The 18,782-nt window shown below is 48.1% G+C and overlaps 1 protein-coding gene across 6 annotated transcripts in view; it reads left to right on the forward strand.

The window, feature by feature from the left end:
- Positions 1 to 18,782, forward strand: part of NDRG3 (NDRG family member 3) — a 124,500-nt gene that overhangs the window by 81,128 nt on the left and 24,590 nt on the right. For all 6 annotated transcript variants that reach the window (XM_043526805.1, XM_037915664.2, XM_043526804.1 and 3 more), the window contains exon 3: positions 5,752 to 5,787. In XM_043526805.1, the coding sequence (XP_043382740.1) occupies positions 5,752 to 5,787 (36 nt within the window). The remainder of the gene's footprint in view (positions 1 to 5,751; positions 5,788 to 18,782) is intronic.

Raw genomic sequence — 18,782 nt, forward strand, 5'->3', positions numbered from 1 at the left:
TCATTTGAGTGACAGGCAGCAGAGCTAATCACCAAGCTGAGATTCTTGCCCTAGCACCTCCCAACTCTTCAGTGCTTAGTAAATAGCCAAATGTAGACCCCCCAGCTTGGTTGTTCCAGCAATTGCATGGATATCCACTGCTGGGCCAGAGAATGATCCAGCTCACCCGTGAGGGCCTCTCTTCCTCATTGCATTGAAGGAGAGCACTATCCCCCCTCACCCCACTAATTCAGATCTTGTGGCACTATGGGAGTACTTGGTGCATCCTTCAAACTACAGTGGCAGATCAGCCACCTAATTCACTTTAGTTAGTTGGTCAAAAGGTTACAGGAGCTACCATCAGAGTGAGGAAAAAAAGGGTGGAACAGGCAGCTCCATGCCTGACAGTGTTCCAGAGCCATGTCCAGTCAGGAGCTTGTCATTCTGCCAGGAATTGGAATGAGAAGCAAATGGCATCTGTCCCCTTGAGAATCTTCTCATCGGCCCAGTTTCTGTGTTGCCTTTTCCTCTGCTCCCTCCCCCATGGGTGGCCTTGGTGGAAAGAATGCTGATGTTTGTCCAAGAACGAAAAGTCTTGATGAGGTCACGTCTCTCAGAAAGGCAAATCGGAGCCTCATTAGTGCTTGAAACTCTTCCAGAGCTGGTAGGGAAATGTACACGTTCTCTCCAAGACCAGTAAATGGAGCGTACAAAGCAGGCCACTTTCATTCAGCATGTCAGGTTTTGCAGAGAACGAAGAGCTGATGCTATTGCGCGTGCAGATCTTCGATGGCCAAGCTGACATCACCTCCAAGACCAGGACCTCGCATGCCAGTGTGAACACAGCTGCCCAAAATGTGCTTAATGTGCACAGAGTTCTCAGGGTGTGTTTCTCTAGAGCTTCTCCTGAATGGGGGGTGTTGGGTGGCTTTTTTTGGTCTTCTGCCAGGTGGGGGAAGGTACTAAAGGTTAGAGAGATGGTGGCAACTTAACACTCAAACTGCATGTGAAAATGGCAGAGCTGCCTGGAAAATGGGGAAACCCCCCCTCTGTGAATTTCTTGCCGAACTGAAAGGACCACAGTTTCTTTTGCATCAACCCTAAAAGTAACAAACCATTAGAACGCGTGTGATGAGTCAAAGATAAGCACACTTCTATTCCAGTGTAAACTTTGGCCTGTGGTGATTGCACACCTCAGCTCTCCTGCAGCAGCATGAGGCTGCGGGAAATGAAAGCCACTAGATTGATCAGTCTGTTCTCATTGTCCACGCTCAGTGAAATTAAAGCAGTGAAGAGCATTACTGGAGAGAAACTCAACTTGAAACGTGTCAAACCTACAGTAGTTGTAACATAAACAAAAAAAAACTTCTGTTTGAAAAATAACACTTTATTGATGGGATTGTTCCTTCAGGTCCCTTACCCCTGTTCCTTGGGGTGCTGGGTGCAACAGAATACCGAGGCTCTGTCTACACACTGCTTTGGAGCACAGGGAACCAGCTTCCAACCATTGTCAACAAGCTAGGGATAGTGGGGGCATGCGCTAGGGCTCTAAAAATAGCTGTGTAGACAGCTCTTTGAAACTGCGACTCAGGCTGGAGCTTGGGCTCTGAAGTATAGGGAGGGGGATGGGCTTCAGATAAACAAATAACTAATGTCAAGAACTCAAAGGTTAGAAAATGCCTGATCTTAGGTTTCCTGTGCACCTTTAATTCAGCCCCCTTGTGCATATGCATTATGGCACTCTTGAGTTACGTGGCCAGGTAATGTTTTTCCCACATGACCCCTGCCTCATTTGGTGCACCGGATGCAATTATGTCCTTCTATCCTCGTTGTTCATGTGGCCCTTCCCTTATTTATTGCACATTATGCCAACCCTTATACTGGAGATAAAATTATTCATTTTCTCATGCGCTTTTATATGGTGCTTATCGCCTTAGTATTGGAGTGCTTGGATTTCTCTGCACAGCACTCCTGTCAGACCAGGTGGTGGTCTCGTCATGTGTTCATGGTACCTTACATTCAGAGCACGGCTCCTGGTGACTCACATTGCAGCCACGAGTGCTCAGCGCTTCTGCAAATTAGGTTCTAGGGGTCTCAAGTTGGGCATCCAGAAAATGAGGCATATGCACTTGGTAACTTTGGTAAGTTTGTGGCAGAGACAGGGATTGAATCCAGTTCTCCAGGGTAGCATTCAACTGCCTTAAGCATGAGACCATCCTTTCCCTTCCTGCAATCCCCTGCATCAGTCACTACACCGTTTCTGATTTCTACAACAAACAAGATAGTCTCCTTCATCCACAACGCTGATTCATCCCCAGAGCAGATCCGTCTTGTGCCCTGAATGTGGCAGGGATCCTGTGGAAAAGTAGCAGGTGATCATGTAATTCAGTGGTCCCCAACATGGTGCCTGTGGGTGCCATGGCGCCTGCCGGGGCGTTTTTGTGCGCCTGCAGGACACGCCGCCGGAGAACTTGCCGCCGAGAAGCGTTGCCGTTTCTCGGCAGCATTTCGGCGGCACCACTTCTTGCCACTGCCGCTTTTCAGCGGCATTTCCGCAGCCGGTTCTCCGGCGGCGGCATTTCGGCGGCGGAGTGTCCGGGACCCGCCACAGCCTTCTGGGAATAGCAATGTGCTATTCCCACAGAACGGTTGGGGACCACTGATGTAATTAGTCTGTAAGATAATACATATGTACAAGGGGATTGAATTAAAGTTACACAGTCTTAATTCTGGCATTCCTGTCCTGAGTGCTTGATTTTGCAAATGTTTGTATTTAATATTGGTGGGAGGAGGGCTTGCATGTAATTTTCCAAGGTTTTTAAAAGAGTAAACTGAGAAAACTCCATTATATTGATCCCCTGAATGGGTCATCATCAGGGAATCTTTTAGATCCACAGCACAGATGTCTGCTACTTGAGCTACCTGCATGCACTAGTTGGCCATTATTCTCTAGATCAGGGGTGGGCAAACTTTGTGGCCTGAGGGCCACATCTGGGTATGGAAATTGTATGGCGGGCCATGAATGCTCACAAAGTTGGGGTGCAGGCTCTGGGGTGGGGCCAGAAATGAGGCATTCAAGGTGTGGGAGGGGGCTCTGGGTTGGGGCAGGGGGTTGGGGCGTGCGAGAGGGTCAGGGGTGCAGGCTCTGGGCGACGCTTACCTCAAGCAGCTCCCAGAAGCAGCAGCAAGTCCCCCCTTTGACTCCTACGTGGAGGCGCAGCCAGGCGGCTCTGCCCGCTGCCCTGTTCACAGGCGCTTGGGGCAGGGGCAGCGTGCGAAGCCCCCTGTCTGCCTCTACATGTAGTGGCCAAAGAGGGGACATGCTGCTGCTTCCGGGAGCCACGCGGAGTGGGACAAGCCCCTGATCTCGCTCCCTGGCTGGAGTGCCAGAGCGGAGCAAGCCCCGGACCCCACTCCCCAGCAGGAGCTCGAGGGCCAGATTAAAACATCTGGAGGGCCGGATGCGGCCCCCGGGCCGTACTTTGACCACCCCTGCTCTAGATGGACAAGCCATTAGTGAGACACACTTTGCCAGAGGCTTTCACAGTTGTTTGTTGGGAGCATAGGAATATTGGATCTCAGGAATCCTAGGTTCTGTTCCTGGTTCTGGAGTAAAGTCTCGTTTATGGATAGACCCTACAACCTCTGTCCTCCCCTGTCCTGGTCCCTTTCTGGTCCACATCCCTCTGCATTTGAATCAGGCTGCTTTCTTCTTCTCCTCTATCCTGCCTGAGTACCATCTGCTAAGGGAACATTGAGAGAACAAGGCAGTGTCTCTGCTCTCAGTTCTGAGGCCTAATAGTGGGAGGATCAACTCCAAGGAAAGGCCTGCACAACCCCTGCAGATCTGGGCTGGAGCATGCTACGTGCCTGTGGAATCTGCTGAGAATTTAGCTGCCAGCTTCTGACAAACCTCTGTTGACCATATGCAAAGTGTAAGTGTCAACAAATTTGCAGGGATTTTTACGGCAACAGCAAAAGATACATATCTGACCCTGCTCCAAAGCAGGAAGACAGTAGAGGTTCTCAACAAAAGTATTTTTAACATGGGGAAAACAGCATACTTTTCCGCAACCTTGTTCTTGGAAACTGTGGGACCAGTACAGCTGAAATATTTGAAACAGAAATTCAGTCTGAGGCAGACATTCAGCCTAAACTGTCAAATTTTGGGAAAGTAACTGAAAACAGGGTTTTATCATAGAAAGTGTTAGGCAACCTTAGCTATAGGTATTGCTGCCTGCTCTGTCTAAAATCAGAGACGGTTAAGAGGTGAGTTGACCCGTCTCTAAGTACCTACATGGGGAGAAGATCTTTTAATAGAAGGCTCTTCAGTATGGCAGACAAAGGCATAATAAGATTGATTAGTAGCTAGAAGCTGACGCTAGACCAATTCACACTAGAAATAAGGTCCAACTTTTTAATAGTGAGGATAATTAACCACTAGAAAAACTAACCTTGGGACGTGGCAGATCCTCTATCCCTTGAAACCTTTAAATCAAGATTGGACGTCTTTCTAAAAGATTTGCCCTTGTTCAGTGGTCACAGGTTTGATGCAGGAATTGCTGGGTGGATTCTCTGGCCTGTGCTATGCAGGACGTAAGACTAGCTGGTCATAATCGTCCCTTCTGGCCTTAATCTATGAATTGGTAAATATCCACCGTCCCGCTAAGTGAGTGGGGGTTGGGTCTCATTTAGGATATAACGGGGAAATGGAGAATTTTGTAAAGCTAAGATTTAGCAGTATTGTCTTAAGTAATTCTGCATTCAAATTGATAATGGCAGCTGTGATGATCAGATCCTCCTAATGAAACAAGTGTTCTTCATTCACTCCAGGTCACTTCCCTTATGGACAGGTTATTCCATAATTACTCACTGAAGGGTTCTTGAACCTGCCTCTGATGCTGGCCATGGTCAGAGACTTAGGGCTTGTGTACAGTAGAGCAGTGGGTCTCAATCTTTCCAGACTCCTTGTCTTGCATACCCCAAGTTTCATCTCACTTAAAAACTATTTGCTTACAAAATCAGCCGTAAAAATACAAAAGCGTCACAGCACAATATCAATGAAACATTGCTTACTTTCTCATTTTTACCATATAATTATAAAGTAAACCGACTGGAATATAAATATCGTACTCAGTGTATAGTATATAGAGAGTGTAAACAAGTCACTGTCTGTATGAAATTTTAGTTTGTACTGACTTTACTAGTGCTTTCTAGGTAGCTTGTTGTAAAACTAGGCAAATATCTAGAGGAGTTGCTGTACCCCGGAAGACCTCTGCGTACCCCTGGGTGCATGTACCCCTGGTTGAGAAGCACTGCAGTAGTCTTGGCCTCTATGCCAGCAGAGCCCCTAGTGGAGAGTGGCAGGAGGAGAGTGCTGGCCTACATACTACCTCCCCAAACAGCATTAGCTAAGTAGCCAGTAGCACTCTGCTGTTGGCATAGCTGTGTCCACACCAGGGGTTTTGCCGACATAGCTATGCCGGCAAAACTTAATAGTGTAGACCAGGCCTTCGATGGGCTGATTGGCTGATCCACATGGGTCCCTGAGGTAGTGGGTTTCCAAGGAGTTTTCTCTGCAGTACCAACTGTTTTTCCTTTATTTCGCTCGCATTCTGGTGACAAACTGGCCTTTAGAGCAGCAAGTCCAAGCTGTTGTACCAGAGCGCAGGCCCGCAAGGGAGCCCCCTGCCTTGCTGTTGACAGCAGATTTGTCAGTTGTTCTGGGGGAGCCATGCTGAATACTGACTGTTTTTCTTTTCTCATTGACAGAATGCTGCTCGGAACTTCCAGGACTTTGACTGCCAGGTAAGGAGCATGCAGCCAGAAGAGATCTGTTACTGCCAGCCTCCACACAGAAAGCAGCGAATGGCCTATGTCATAACCAACACAGAGATGACCCATCCAAGTTGAGATGGGCCTTTATTAGCCCAGTCTTCTGTCTTGAGCCTGTTAAGATTTCGCTGAGCAGAACTGGAAGATCTCCTGGGAAGCAGCCTCCTTTCCCAGGCCATCTCCCTCCCTCAGTTTACTGTCTGTGTTAACAAGACCATCGCCCTCCCAGCTCAGCTTCCCCTGCAGTGATGTCCCAGTGCCAAATGGTGACACAGTGAGCTCCATGACAGGAATGTCAAATTAGGGCTCAGAGTGAGCTGCAGGATTCAGTGAGCTGGCAAGGAAATTCCTAATACCATCAGACCCTTTCAGGGATGTCAAAAGTAGTGAAGGGAAATGGTGGGACAGCTGGGTTTGTTCTCAGTGTGTTCCACCTATGCGCTGCATCAGTCAGGCAGTGCCTGCTCTTTCCTGCATCTCTGCCCTCTCCTCACGAGCTCTACCGTTTGGCAATGTGTCGTTATCACAGGGCACGGGCGTGTAGCTTCGCTGTACTGCTACACGCAGCTTGACGGGCAGGCGGGAGCAGGAATGGGGATGGAGTAATTCCTGTTGTCCTTTGAAGTGGCAGTCTCAGCAAATGAGCAGTGCAGTTCTATTGGTAAAACAGGCCTGGGAGTGGAGCTGGATGCTGTCACTAGACATGGCTAGTGGACGTGCTCCTTTGGTGCACTGTACCATGTTTGCTGTTGCAGCAACACCCAGTGCTGGACTAATTTGTCTCCTGTTAAGTTTGTTACTTGCAACATGCTAAATTCATGCAGCTCTGCTGCGTGTGCCACCAGATTGGTCTGAAGACACAGATCCCACCCCGCGCATTGGCTGGCAAGGGGGGCAGATGGCGCAATGGCTTGTTCTTGCCGTAGTTCTGTTGGTTCAGCGCTCTGAAGATGTGAAGTGCTAAGTAGTGTTGGGATCACTTGACCCAGAGATGGGCAGATTGTCTGAGGACAATTCATGGTAAAGCTGTAGTAATTCCTCCTGATACGATTCATCCTGACAGACCAGTGCAGAAGACCACCATGGTCTCTGTCTTGTTGCTACAGAGTGATCCCAATAGAGAAACAATTAAACTGCATGGCTTCCCTGTATTGCAGTTGGGCTGATTCTTCCTTGGGCAGTACATGGCGCTGGTATGATCTGGCAGGCTTGTCGTGGGGCAGGCCCAAACTGCTGTGCCAAGTGACACCCCATCCTGCACCCAGTCAAAACAGACTGGAGCAACACATGGAACCATGCGTGGCTGCTCTCCCGGCTGGCTGCTCTTCCTCCCCGGCTGTGAGGACTCTGCTGCTTGTGAAGGGCAGGGCCAGCTCACTGCTGTGATGTGCTGGCAACGTAGCTGCAGAAGTGGGCTGTCCAGGGCTTTCTGACTCCACTCTATATAAAACTCAGCTTTTTAGAGGAGCTTCTGGGAATGCTTCCTCTGGCTGCGTGAAAAGGCAGAGCCATAAATGCAGCCGCGATTAGGCAGTTTGTCTCGCAGTGTCTTTGGGGAGTGCCCTATAAAACCATACAAAGTATTGGGTTGTGGGTGGGCAGGATGCGACAGTCCAGGGCAGCTGGGCTCTAACTCTGCCTGCTGGGCCTACTTATCCCAGCTGCAAGTGGCTTTTAAAATTGCCATTATTCTGAAGTCCTCAGAGCGTTAATCAAACTCTGATACAGCCACAGTGTCCCGAGGGGCAGGGGAAGACAGCAGCAGTGACTCTGAATCACTTTGCTTTTGTTGCCTTCAAAGTAACTAATGCAATGAAAACAGGCTTCCCCCACCATCCTGTTTGTGCGCAGGAAAGGGCGAGGGGAGCTCAGGTGCCAGGCCTGGTAGCGCTGGGGAGAGGCACACAGGTTTGTCAGGCTTGGGCCTAGGAGGGAGCACTGGTGCTGCCCATGGGGCCGGGGGTCTGTATGTGTGTGGGCAGCGCAGATGCAGTGTGCTTGGGTCAGGAGGTGATCAGGGAGCATGGAGCACAGGCCCTACCTGTTGGGGCCTGTGTGTGGTGAGTAAGGGGAGCACAGGTCTGGTGTGCTGGGGCCAGGGGATGGGAGAGGGCAGTATTAACCATTCCCTGGGCATCTTCTGAATCTCCAAAGCAGCCTTGGCTTTGTCTGTTCAGAGCTGGCTCCCTCTTTCTCCCTGCTGGCAGCTGTCCAGGCTTGGCAGAAGGTGCTGGTCTGGGAGGGGGTCAGGAAAGCGCCCATGATAGTATAAAAGGCCTCGCTTCTCTTCAGCCCCCCTTTCCCATCAAACCACAGAACCTCCCACATGGTCTCCCCAAGGCACACCCCAGTCTGCAGAGACTGACTAGATGTGTGGACAGCCAGCGAAGCCATGTGTGGACGAGCTCCACACGGGCCTGTTTTGCCCTCACTTGTTTCAGCCCCAGGCCCTCTCAAAGTGGCAGAGTAGCTGAGGCCTTTGTTCACGCCAAGTAGCCCCACAGCCAGCAGACAGCAGGGAAGTGAGCACTGGCGGAGGAATGCCTGATCTGGGTGGATTGGATCAGTGGAGGACCGGTGTCCATGGCAACGGTTGAGCAGGAAACAGGATGCTGCTTGCAGGAGCTCTCAGTTCATTGTAGTGTCTTTTTAGCATCCAGTTACAGCTGCTTTTGTGATTCAGTGCTGCCACCGCCTCCTCGTCGTCCTCCTGCCAAGTGCCACTGCGGGGCACGGCTATCTGCCTCGGCCATCTGCACACCAAGGAATGCTGGATCAGACCTAAGCAGTGTCTTTAGGTTCCCACCACCGCTGGAGCATAATATCTGTTACATCAGCTCAGACCTGAGGCTGGTCTAATTGGGTCTCCTGCCTGTGACAGTGGCCTGTGCAAGGAGCATGAAATCTACACCCATAAGCCAGTTGTGCCGTGCTGGAGGGAGAGGGGAAGGGCTGTGCTTTTTCTTGGCTTGGGAGGGGGTCTGCGATTTTTATAAAGGGGGTACAAAAGGATGCCACCTGGTGACAGGGCTGTATATAATTAGTATTCTCGTCCACCATATCCTCCCCAAATCCCTCTTTGTAAATATCTCTGTGAACAAGGCCTGTAGCACAACTCTGCCGAAGAGCTACTTGCCAATAGCGGCCCTGCAGTGTCGGGTTTGATTACGTGTGTGTTTCACTGGCCTCTTCCTCAGCAGACTGGGAACTGAAATGGACAAAACTGTTGTTCTCTGATTGTGAGGAACTGATGCATCAAACGCAGCACTTGGGGATAGTGGCGGAGTCCAGACACTGCAGGAGGGTAGCTTTGCCTGTGTTTGGAGGGCAGGGGTCTCTTTCTGGGACTGAGAGGACAGTTCTTGTTCGTGTTCAATATGTATTTCATTTGTGACCAGGGTTCACCTTTTTCAGCAGTCACTATTAACAGTGTCCCTTAAAGCTGGCTAGCCCTGATTCCAGCTTTCCTGTCCAGTTTAACTCACCCCTTTTAGGCTTGGCAGGATGTTTCTGAAGCCATTACTTCATGCGTTAACTTGGGAGTTCAACTTTGCGTTAAGCAGTATGACGTTCACCTTGTTCTTTCTGTGGCGGCAGCAGCATTGCCCCTGTTGGGTTCAGAACTGTGATCCGGCCCGGGCACACTCTTCTGAGTTCAGACCTGGGACCTAGAGCAGCATTTCCTCTTCATTCTTAATACATTGGCTATTGTAATTCCCCGAATGATAAATTAACGAGCCCTAAAACTAGGGCATTCTAGACCATGGACAGACAACTTTCTTAAGTAGTAGAGGACCACAAAGTTCGCTATAATCCCTTTGGGGGGTTAAGCTGGTTTTTTAGAGTCTGCATAACTCAAATGTTCTTGTGTATACGTGGAACAGAGCAGCATGGAGAAGGTTTCCACTTGTCTTTTTGCATCCCAGCTGACCAGTGGACAAAACCCTCAAGTAGCCACCACTAAACACAACTAGCCACTGACAAACTAATGGCTGAGGAATAGGGGCACCAGTATTTCCATTAATGCACACCTCAAATAGTCTGATAAATGTTCCCTTCTTTCTGACTGATGTTGATATCCCTCTTTACCATCACTAGGAAACTGTCCCTGGCTTTAGGTGCTTTGGGCTTTGCTCACATCCACGGGCATGGCACACGTCTATACCTTTACTAGCTAGAAGTAAGAACAGAAGGAAAATGAGATTCCCCCTATTTCTTCTTGGCAGGGAGCCAAAAAAGCTTTCCAGCGTCCAGATGTATGATCTGAGTGAATTGGAACCTGTCTAACCAAACCTTTCTCCATAGCTAAGGTACCCAGCCATGCCGGGCTTAGAGCCCACTCTGCCAGGATTGTAGCAAATCCCTGAGCAAGGATATGAGAAATCATGTAACAGGAGATCTGCAGGGTGGCTGCCTGATATTAGGGCATGTGTTTACTAAGGGCTGCTGGCTCACTGTCTCTTCAGCTGTGCACCTTCGGGCAGATGTGAAGTGACGCAGGTAGAGAGGTTTTCTTCTGTCCCACCCTCCTTGTCCTGGGTTTTTCACTGTAGTGAGTTCCTTTGGGGTGGCTAGTCTGGAGCCACAGAAATGATCTTAGCAAGTAAAATCTTTCCTCCTGTGGCCCCAGACAGCAAGTCCTCAGGCTCTCCCAGGAGTGGAATAGTGTCGTATTTTTGGTCAGTGCTTCGTCTTCATGAGGAGTGTCTGGCCTCATTTGTCTTACCACTCGGTCGGTGCGAGGTCAGAGTGAAATCTAGGGCTCGCAAGGGATGGGTGCAAGGCCAGAACTGCCAAAAGGTCTAGTCCCTGATGGGCTCAGCTGTTGCCTAGACCCACAGAAATGACATTAGCGGGTAAATTCTCATGTACCGTCACAGTGATGCAAAGGAACAGGGTCCCAGGCTAGATGGGCCAGTGATCCTGCATGGCAGGGACGGTTCCTATGGAAACAGCATGACCTTAAACAGAATGGCCCACTCCACAGGAATGGGGGGGGGGCAGGACACACTACCCAAAATATCCCACGTTTTCACCTTGTGGGTTCTGGGGGTGTCCCTGAACCACCACCGTAAGATTTACCCTTCTGTTTGGCTCTTGGAAAAACATTTTCATTTAGTGCAGAAAGCAGCCTGGTCATGCGTCTGACTTGGGCCAAGAAGGCGTTCCCAGGTGTATTATCTCCTAACTGACACTGCTGGAAAGAGACTGGTTTCATCTGACTGCTGTTTGGCATAGCACAAGCAGCATAAAGCCTGCACCAACTCAACTCCTCTTCAGTCACAAGTTAGCCGTTGACACAGAAGCATGCATTGCTTTGTGCCGCATCAGAATGAGAAGCTATTGCTATGAAGGCTTCATGTAGCTTTGTCAGTCGTCGGTGTGAGCATGCAGGCTGATACGAATAGCTTCACCGAGTGGGAATGCAGGCTAGGCTGTTGCTGGGAGGACGCCTATGAACTCGTTGGTGAACAGAGTAGGATTCTTGTTTAACTGAACACCTACAATTGTTGCCAGGTGTTGTCTGACACATTCATCTTTATCCAGCTCATATGTTTGCATGCCGTAGATCCGGGGTTACCAAACTGTGGTACACGAGTTTCACGTTCCATCAGTTCACTTCACGACAACTTATAAAGAAAGGCGGTATGTGGATTAATAAAGTTTGGAACGATTGCAATAGATGCTGCTTACATTGTTAAATGGGCTCGATTGCTGTGCCTCTCCTGTCCCTGTGGACCCTCCTAACCAGACACTTTAAAAGGGCAACTTTTCCTTCATGTTTAACAAAATACAAAAGGGGCGGGGGGGTGGGGGGTGGGGGGAAGGGAATTCTTCCAGGCCTCCTTAGATCACAACAAAATCAAAAAGGGACATGTCCAATTTTTAAAAACCCTGTAGGGCTCATCTGTAAACTCCTTCCAGTCTGCTGTCTGGCTTTCTGTGCTTTGCTCATGCAGTGAGTTGCCCAACTTGCCATGAATTGTAAGTGAAACTGCAAAAGCGCTTCAAGCTCAATCTTCCTAAAAGACACGTATATAGAAGGGGACCCAAATTCCTCCAAGCTGGAGGAACACAGGCAGATACCAGGAGTACAAGGGCAAGTTCAGTCTGAAGTTATTGACCTAAAAACCCACTATACATTTAGTCAATTTTCAGAATAGAACGGCACTTTGGAGACTTCCTTATCCAACACAAGCCATGAATTGTAATGGGAGCAGGGGTGAAAGTAGAAATAGGGACTTACCGGTACGGGGCTGGGTTGGGGCTGGCTCTGGCCCCGGAAGGGGCAGGGCCTCAGGCGAAAGGGGCAGGGATGGGGGGGGGTTAGAACCAGCCCTCTACCAGTAAGTGCCCTCCCCCTCCCCTGCTGGGGTAGCAGCGGCAGGCGGGGGCTCCAGCAGCAGTTTAAAGGGCCCAGGGCTCGACCCCCCGCTACTGCCCCAGACCCTTTAAACTGCTGCCGGAGCCCCAGGCTGCCGCTGCTACCCCAGGGCTCAGGCAGAAGAGCTCCGGGGGCTATTTAAAGGACCGGGGGCTCCCCTGCTTCTATCGCCCCGGCCCTTTAAATAGCTCCCAGAGCCCTGGGGTAGCGGCGGCGGGGCTCTGGTGGCTGTTTAAAGGGCCTGGGGCAGTAGAGGCAGCGGGAGCCCCGGCCCTTTAAATAGCCCCCGGAGCCCCGCTGCCGCTACCCCAGGGCTCCAGCAACGGGGCTCTGGTGGCAGTTTAAAGGGCCTGGGGCTGCAGTTACTGCTGGGAGCCCCAGGCCCTTTAAATTGCTGCCTGGAGAAGCTGGGCCGCCCTCTGGATGGGAGTCAATGACTTGTCCATGAAACTGTTCAGTTTTGGTTTTTCACAGTCCTGTCCCTCTGGCTGTATCTTTGCCTGATTTTTCACCCTTTCCCTCCATGTTTCTGTGGAGTTATATGGTACGTCCCTATTTTTCTCCTCCAACATACATCTTCATGGATTTCCAATACTGTCACAACTGCACTTGTCTTGGTACTGAGCTTTGAATCACAATTTTCACAGACCCTGGGGGCTGCTTGTCTGCATGCAGAATGGCACAGGTTGAACTTAATGGTATGATTTTTAAATTGATTTAGTTAAACTGGTGCCAAAGGCTGGATGAGTAGAGATATTGGTTTAAACCAGGCTTCTTTGCTTTAGCTTAATTCCATAACGAACAGGTTTAAATGAAATCTAAATAAGTCTGGTGTAAGTGGAAATAAGTGTGTTCCCACAGGGGTTTGCACTGGTTTAACTAAATAGGTGCAAATTGGCACACAGACAAGGCCTATGCTAGAAGTGAGTTTTCCTCACTCTTCTACTCTGAAAGTGCCTTGGACTGAGCTGGGCTAATATTATGAACATCCTTTTTCAGCAGGATGGTTTGAGAGAACACAATCTTACATGATCACTCTTGCTGGAACACATTAACCCATTGGTGTTCAGAGTCTTGCCTTTGCCCAGACATTGAGCATGAGGAGACATGGACTGAGTAGAACAGAGGTCAGGAGTGTACCAACCGTGGGTAAGCACATCTCATGTTTCAGGCCATAAGCTGATTTGCCTGCAGGGTAAGAGAGTCATTCTCCTCCTTTTCACAATTGACCAGGGCCACTGTGAACTTTTCTCTTGGTAGAATATTACACTGGATGGCACCATGTCTGATCTGGTATGGCAAATCCAGAACTCATTCCAGGTGAATGCTAGAGTTTCAGCGTGCTCTGCGTTAGTTTGCAGGTGCTCATGTTTTGGGATAAATGTTTAGCTGCTAAGAAGATAAATTAATTGAGTCCCAGCTCCTATTTTCAGTCTTGCTTGAAATGTCCTTGGTGTAGAGGGAGATGTTCCTCTGAACTGCGTGGTGCACAAAGCACATTTTATACATGCTGCTTTCACTAAGGCTTCAGCGCTCATTGCTGTCCCCAGGAACATCTTTGTTCATATTTGCCATGCATTCTGGCTGCTGTGAGGCTATGTACGCTTCCCCTTTTGTAAGCTGTTACTAACTGCCCAGGTGGTTGGAGTATTTATTTTCAGTTATGAATAAATCAAGGCTTGGCCTGACTGGTCTGAAACAGTTCTATGCTAATCCAAATGGCAATCCCCTTCTCTTGCTCCAGAGATTTGTTTCTCTGGGTCAGAGTGGTGTGGAGGGGCTCCCAGCCTGTCTGCCTGCATTGCAGCTGACCAGTGGAGGACATTGTCCTCCTTTTCTGATACGCATTTAGCCACTACTAAACACAACTCGATGCTGATAAACAATGGTCAGTGTGCCAGGGTGCCATTACTCCATTTAAAACAACCCCTGAATAATCTGCTAACCATTTTACGTGAGAGTAAACGGTAGGTTTGGCACACTGCTTACAGGCCTAGGTAAATTTCTTCCTTTTTCATTAGTAGTAGTAATCTAGTTTATTCTCTGAAATAAAATGTATTAACCTAGAATCTCAGATCCCCATTACGCTCCAGCTCTGTGAGGTCTAATGAAATGCTGGGCTGAGCTTATCCCCCCCTTAGCAAGCAGATGGCAGATTAAATGATCTTGTTGAGGGCTGGCTGGCTGGCTGATGGGCAGATGGTGTTGGTGACCTGCAGTTAGTGGAACTAAGTTTGTGTCTTTATTGTGCCGGCGCACCCTTTGTGTTTGCTTTGAGAGGCAAATGCCCTGTTGACATAAAATTCTCCTCCTTTTCCTGACATTTGAAATGTATGTTGTCATTTAAAAAAAATCCACTCTAGGGCTGTGACCTCTGCCTGACACACAACAGCATTTAATCCAGTCTGTCTCTGGTACTGCTCCCTTGCCCCCCACCGAGAGAGAAAAGGGGGTGCTGATGTCAGCATGCTACTTATGAAAGGTGAACTGAGACCTGGAACTGCTTTCTTGACCATGCTGCCTGGCTGAAATGGTTCACAAGGGTTGGAAAGCCAGAATTCTGCAATGCCCAAAATAACAAGCAGCATTGTAAAGCCAGGAAATTCAGAGTCCAGGTTAACCTGAAAAGAAATCCAGACATGGTAAGGTCATGAGGGGGAAAATGAGAAACTGTCTTTAAAAATCAGTTTACTCTGGGATGACGAACGCTGTTATGTATTAATCATAGTTGTATGGTTATTTCATGATGTCACTACAGGACAGAGTTAAAGTTGTGTGGGTGCTTTGATTGCATTTCCACACCTTCACATGTTTGGGTTTCTTTTATGTTTGCATTTAACTCTGTATTTCCCGAGTTTATAATGGTTGAGCTGGAGATAATTACAGTAATTACAGTTTTTCCCTAAATCACTGATGTGTGCCCTCCACCTTAACTCTGTCTTAAAGTAGCTTTTAGGGCTGTCAAGGAATTAAAAAAATTAATCATGCGATTAATCATGCTGTTACCATTTATTTAAATATTTCTGGATGTTTTCTACATTTTCTAATATATTGATTTCAGTTACAACACAGAAATCAAAGTGTAGAATGCTCACTTTATATTTATTTTTATTACAAATATTTGCACTGTAAAAAACAAAAGAAATAGTATTTTTCAGTTCACCTAATACAATTACAGTAGTGCAATCTCTGTCATGAAAGTTGAACTTACAAATGTAGAATTATGTACAAAAAAAAACTGCATCCAAAAATAAAACAATGTAAAACTTTAGAGTCTAGAAGTCCAATCAGTCCTACTTCTTGTTCAGCCAATCGCTCAGACAAACGAGTTTGTTTACATTTGCAGGAGATAATACTGCCCGCTTCTTGTTTACAATGTCACCTGAAAGTCAGAACAGGTGTTCGCATGGCACTGTTGTAGCTGATGCCACACGCTATTTATGTGCCAGGTGCACTAAAGATTCATATGTCCCTTCATGCTTCAACCACCATTCCAGAGGACATGCGTCCATGCTGATGACAGGTTCTGCTCGATAATAGTCCAAAGCAGTGCGGGCTGACACGTGTTCGTTTTCATCATCTGAATCAGATGCCACCAGCACAAGGTTGATTTTCTTTTTTGGTGGGTTGGGTTCTGTAGTTTCCAGATCAGAGTGTTGCTCTTCTAAGACTTCTGAAAGCATGCTCCACACCTCGTCCCTCTCAGATTTTGGAAGGCACTTCAGATTCTTAAACCTTGGGTCGATTGCTCTAGAAATCTCACATTGGTACCTTCTTTGCGTTTTGTCAAATCTGCAGTGAAAGTGTTCTTAAAACGAACATGTGCTGGATCATCGTCCGAGCCTGCTATAACATGAAATATATGGCAGAATGCGTGTAAAGCAGAGCTGGGGACATACACTTCTCCTCCAAGGAGTTCAGTCACAAATTTAATTAATGCATTATTTTTTTAACGAGTATCATCAGCATGGAAGCATATCCTCTGGAACGGTGGCTGAAGCACAAAGAGGCATATGAATCTTTAACTTATGTTTCTCTTAGCGATTGGCTGAACAATAGGTAGGACTGAGTGGACTTGTAGGCTCTAAAGTTTTACATTGTTTCGTTTTTGAGTGCAGTTATGTACCAAAAAAAATCTATATTTGTAAGTTGCACTTTCATGACAAAGAGATTGCACTACGATACTTGTATGAGGTGAATTGAAAAATACTATTTCTTTTGTTTATCATTTTTACAGTGCAAATATTTGTAATAAAAAATAATATAGAGTTAGCTCTGTGCACTTTCTAGTCTGTGTTGTAATTGAATCTCAATACCTGCTATTACCATGTGCAGCTGGACTCTGTTCTAGTGTAAAGCGACACTGTCGAGGTCGGGAGGCACAAAGTATGACTATGCTGTTCTCGTCTGTTTTCAGAGTTCATGTACTTGCTATTTTAACACACACACGTGGTTGTTATGTTTTTAAAGCTGTATGATGCCTTGGCCGTGTCCTTGGCTTCACATCTTTCATTGTGCTGCTGCTGGCACGTGGTGTGCTTCAGCGGGAGCCCTTCTGAATACACCATTTATGCACAATATAGCTCAACAATAAACAATTGGGAGTTGTGGGGGAGGAGAATGACTGCGGGGAATGGAACTGCTCAGGCAATTGTCACTCCTCTGCGGTCTGGAAGTGCACTTGCGAACCACATGAGCCCTCCGTAAATTAGCCCCCTCTCGTGATGGGAGTCTGAGGCCAGGTCTACACTATAAACTTACACGGTATAACTGTATTGCTCAGGGGTGCCCCTGAGCTATGTGGTTATACTGACGCAGCCCCCGGTGTAGACAGTGCTATGTTGACGGGAGGGCTTCTCCCATCAACATAGCTACTGCCTCTTGTGGAGGTGGAGTAACTACTCCAACAGGAGAAGCTCTCCCATTGGCATAGTAGTGTCTTCACTGAAGCACTACAGAAGCGCAGCTTCACCGGTGTAGCTGGGTTGCTGCAGTTCTTAAGTGTACACCTGCCCTCCCAGAATTCTTCCCCTCAGAGAGGAAGGAAAGACATGGCGTGAGTAACCTTGGGGGAGAGGGGAATTTAACCGCTGAGCAGTGGATGGTGAACTTCATTACAGCACGTTCCTGGTTCCAACAGTCATCTGGAGAATTTCCTTTGTGTTGTAGTGATTGAGAGGAAAGGATCTCAAACTTCTTGCTAACTAGAGCTTGTACTGTCTTGCTTTGCTGTTACAGCAGTGTTTCGGATCCATACGGGTCATGCAGCCAGCCAAGGGCTCTCATGGCTGTTCGGACTTTCTTTTGAGAGGGAGATCACACTTAGAGGCTTGCTGTGTGAAAGGGTCACCAATACAAAAAGTTGGAAAACCACTGCTCTAACAAAACATATAACCTACCATGACTCCCTGTGGGTCAGCATAGTAACCTCTACTGGGTCACCAATTCTCCTAATTTCAACAAACTACTCATCTCAAAATATTTCTAGTATTATTATTCCTAGTTAAGAGCTGTTTGGTTTTCAGCTGGCAGTGGCTGAATATATAAAATGGCTGACTGCAGAACTGTCAAGTTCTGGGGTAAACACAGGGGGTTCAAATTCCGGTGCAACACAACCAGCTACACTGTGGCACAACTACAGCTTGTCTGTTTATACTAGGGTTTTAGAGCATGTTAGCTATCACACTGCGGAGGTGGAGACATGGCCTTTAGTCTGAGGTCACTGAAGCAGAGGCTCTTCCGATAAGTGGCTTCCTTTCAGAAGAGCCCAATGTTCACCTCCCCAATTGCATAGTTAATGCCAGTTGAAACATAGGTGTAGTGGTGGGGTGGGCCCTTGTACCTGCAAACCTTTTCTGGGCATGGATCTTGGGGCTGCTCTGAGTCAACCCTCCACTGTTTATGAATCTCCACTGTCCTCAGAGTTCATCATTGTCCTTTGATTTACTCCCATTCTCCAATACACTTTTAGTTTTGAGCAGATGATTCAACCCCTCCCATTCTGCTGGACCTTCACCCACTGGTATCCTAACTCGAGACCCGGATACCTGGACTACATAATATGTTGTGGGCTGGTGGATTAGAAATAAACACTTCCTTTGAGGCTGATGGTGGCTGGCACCTTCTCCAAAGGGACTTCCCAAGCCCACATTAAACATGTGCTCCTGTGACTTGCTTTTCTGACTCCCGGAGTGCAGGATCTGCCAGTCACTCAAGACTCAAACGGACACTGCAGACAAAACATGAGCCCTTACTGCTGTGATTTCCAAACAGCTCTTGTTCAGTGCCCTCTTCCTGTTTGCTCCCTGCCAGCCTCTCTCCCCTCCCGGTCCTGTGATGGGGAGCGCTCTGAGGCTAACTGAAACAATCCTCTTTGTGCATTGGAACCAGCCTTCCTTTTTCATGCCACCAGCAGTGTTGCCTGTTGGAGTCAGAGTCTGAGCTTCGGGTCAGCTTGTGGTGCCGATGTGAAGCATAACGAGTTGTGCCTTGTTGTGGCTTATCTTCATGGCCTGAGCTGTTCTTGTGGTGGTGTTACCCACATAATCTATGGCATCCCGCCTATACCCTACCAAGGGCTCAA

The sequence above is a fragment of the Chelonia mydas genome, chromosome 13, assembly GCF_015237465.2.
Source record: "Chelonia mydas isolate rCheMyd1 chromosome 13, rCheMyd1.pri.v2, whole genome shotgun sequence".
Lineage (NCBI taxonomy): Eukaryota > Metazoa > Chordata > Testudines > Cheloniidae > Chelonia > Chelonia mydas.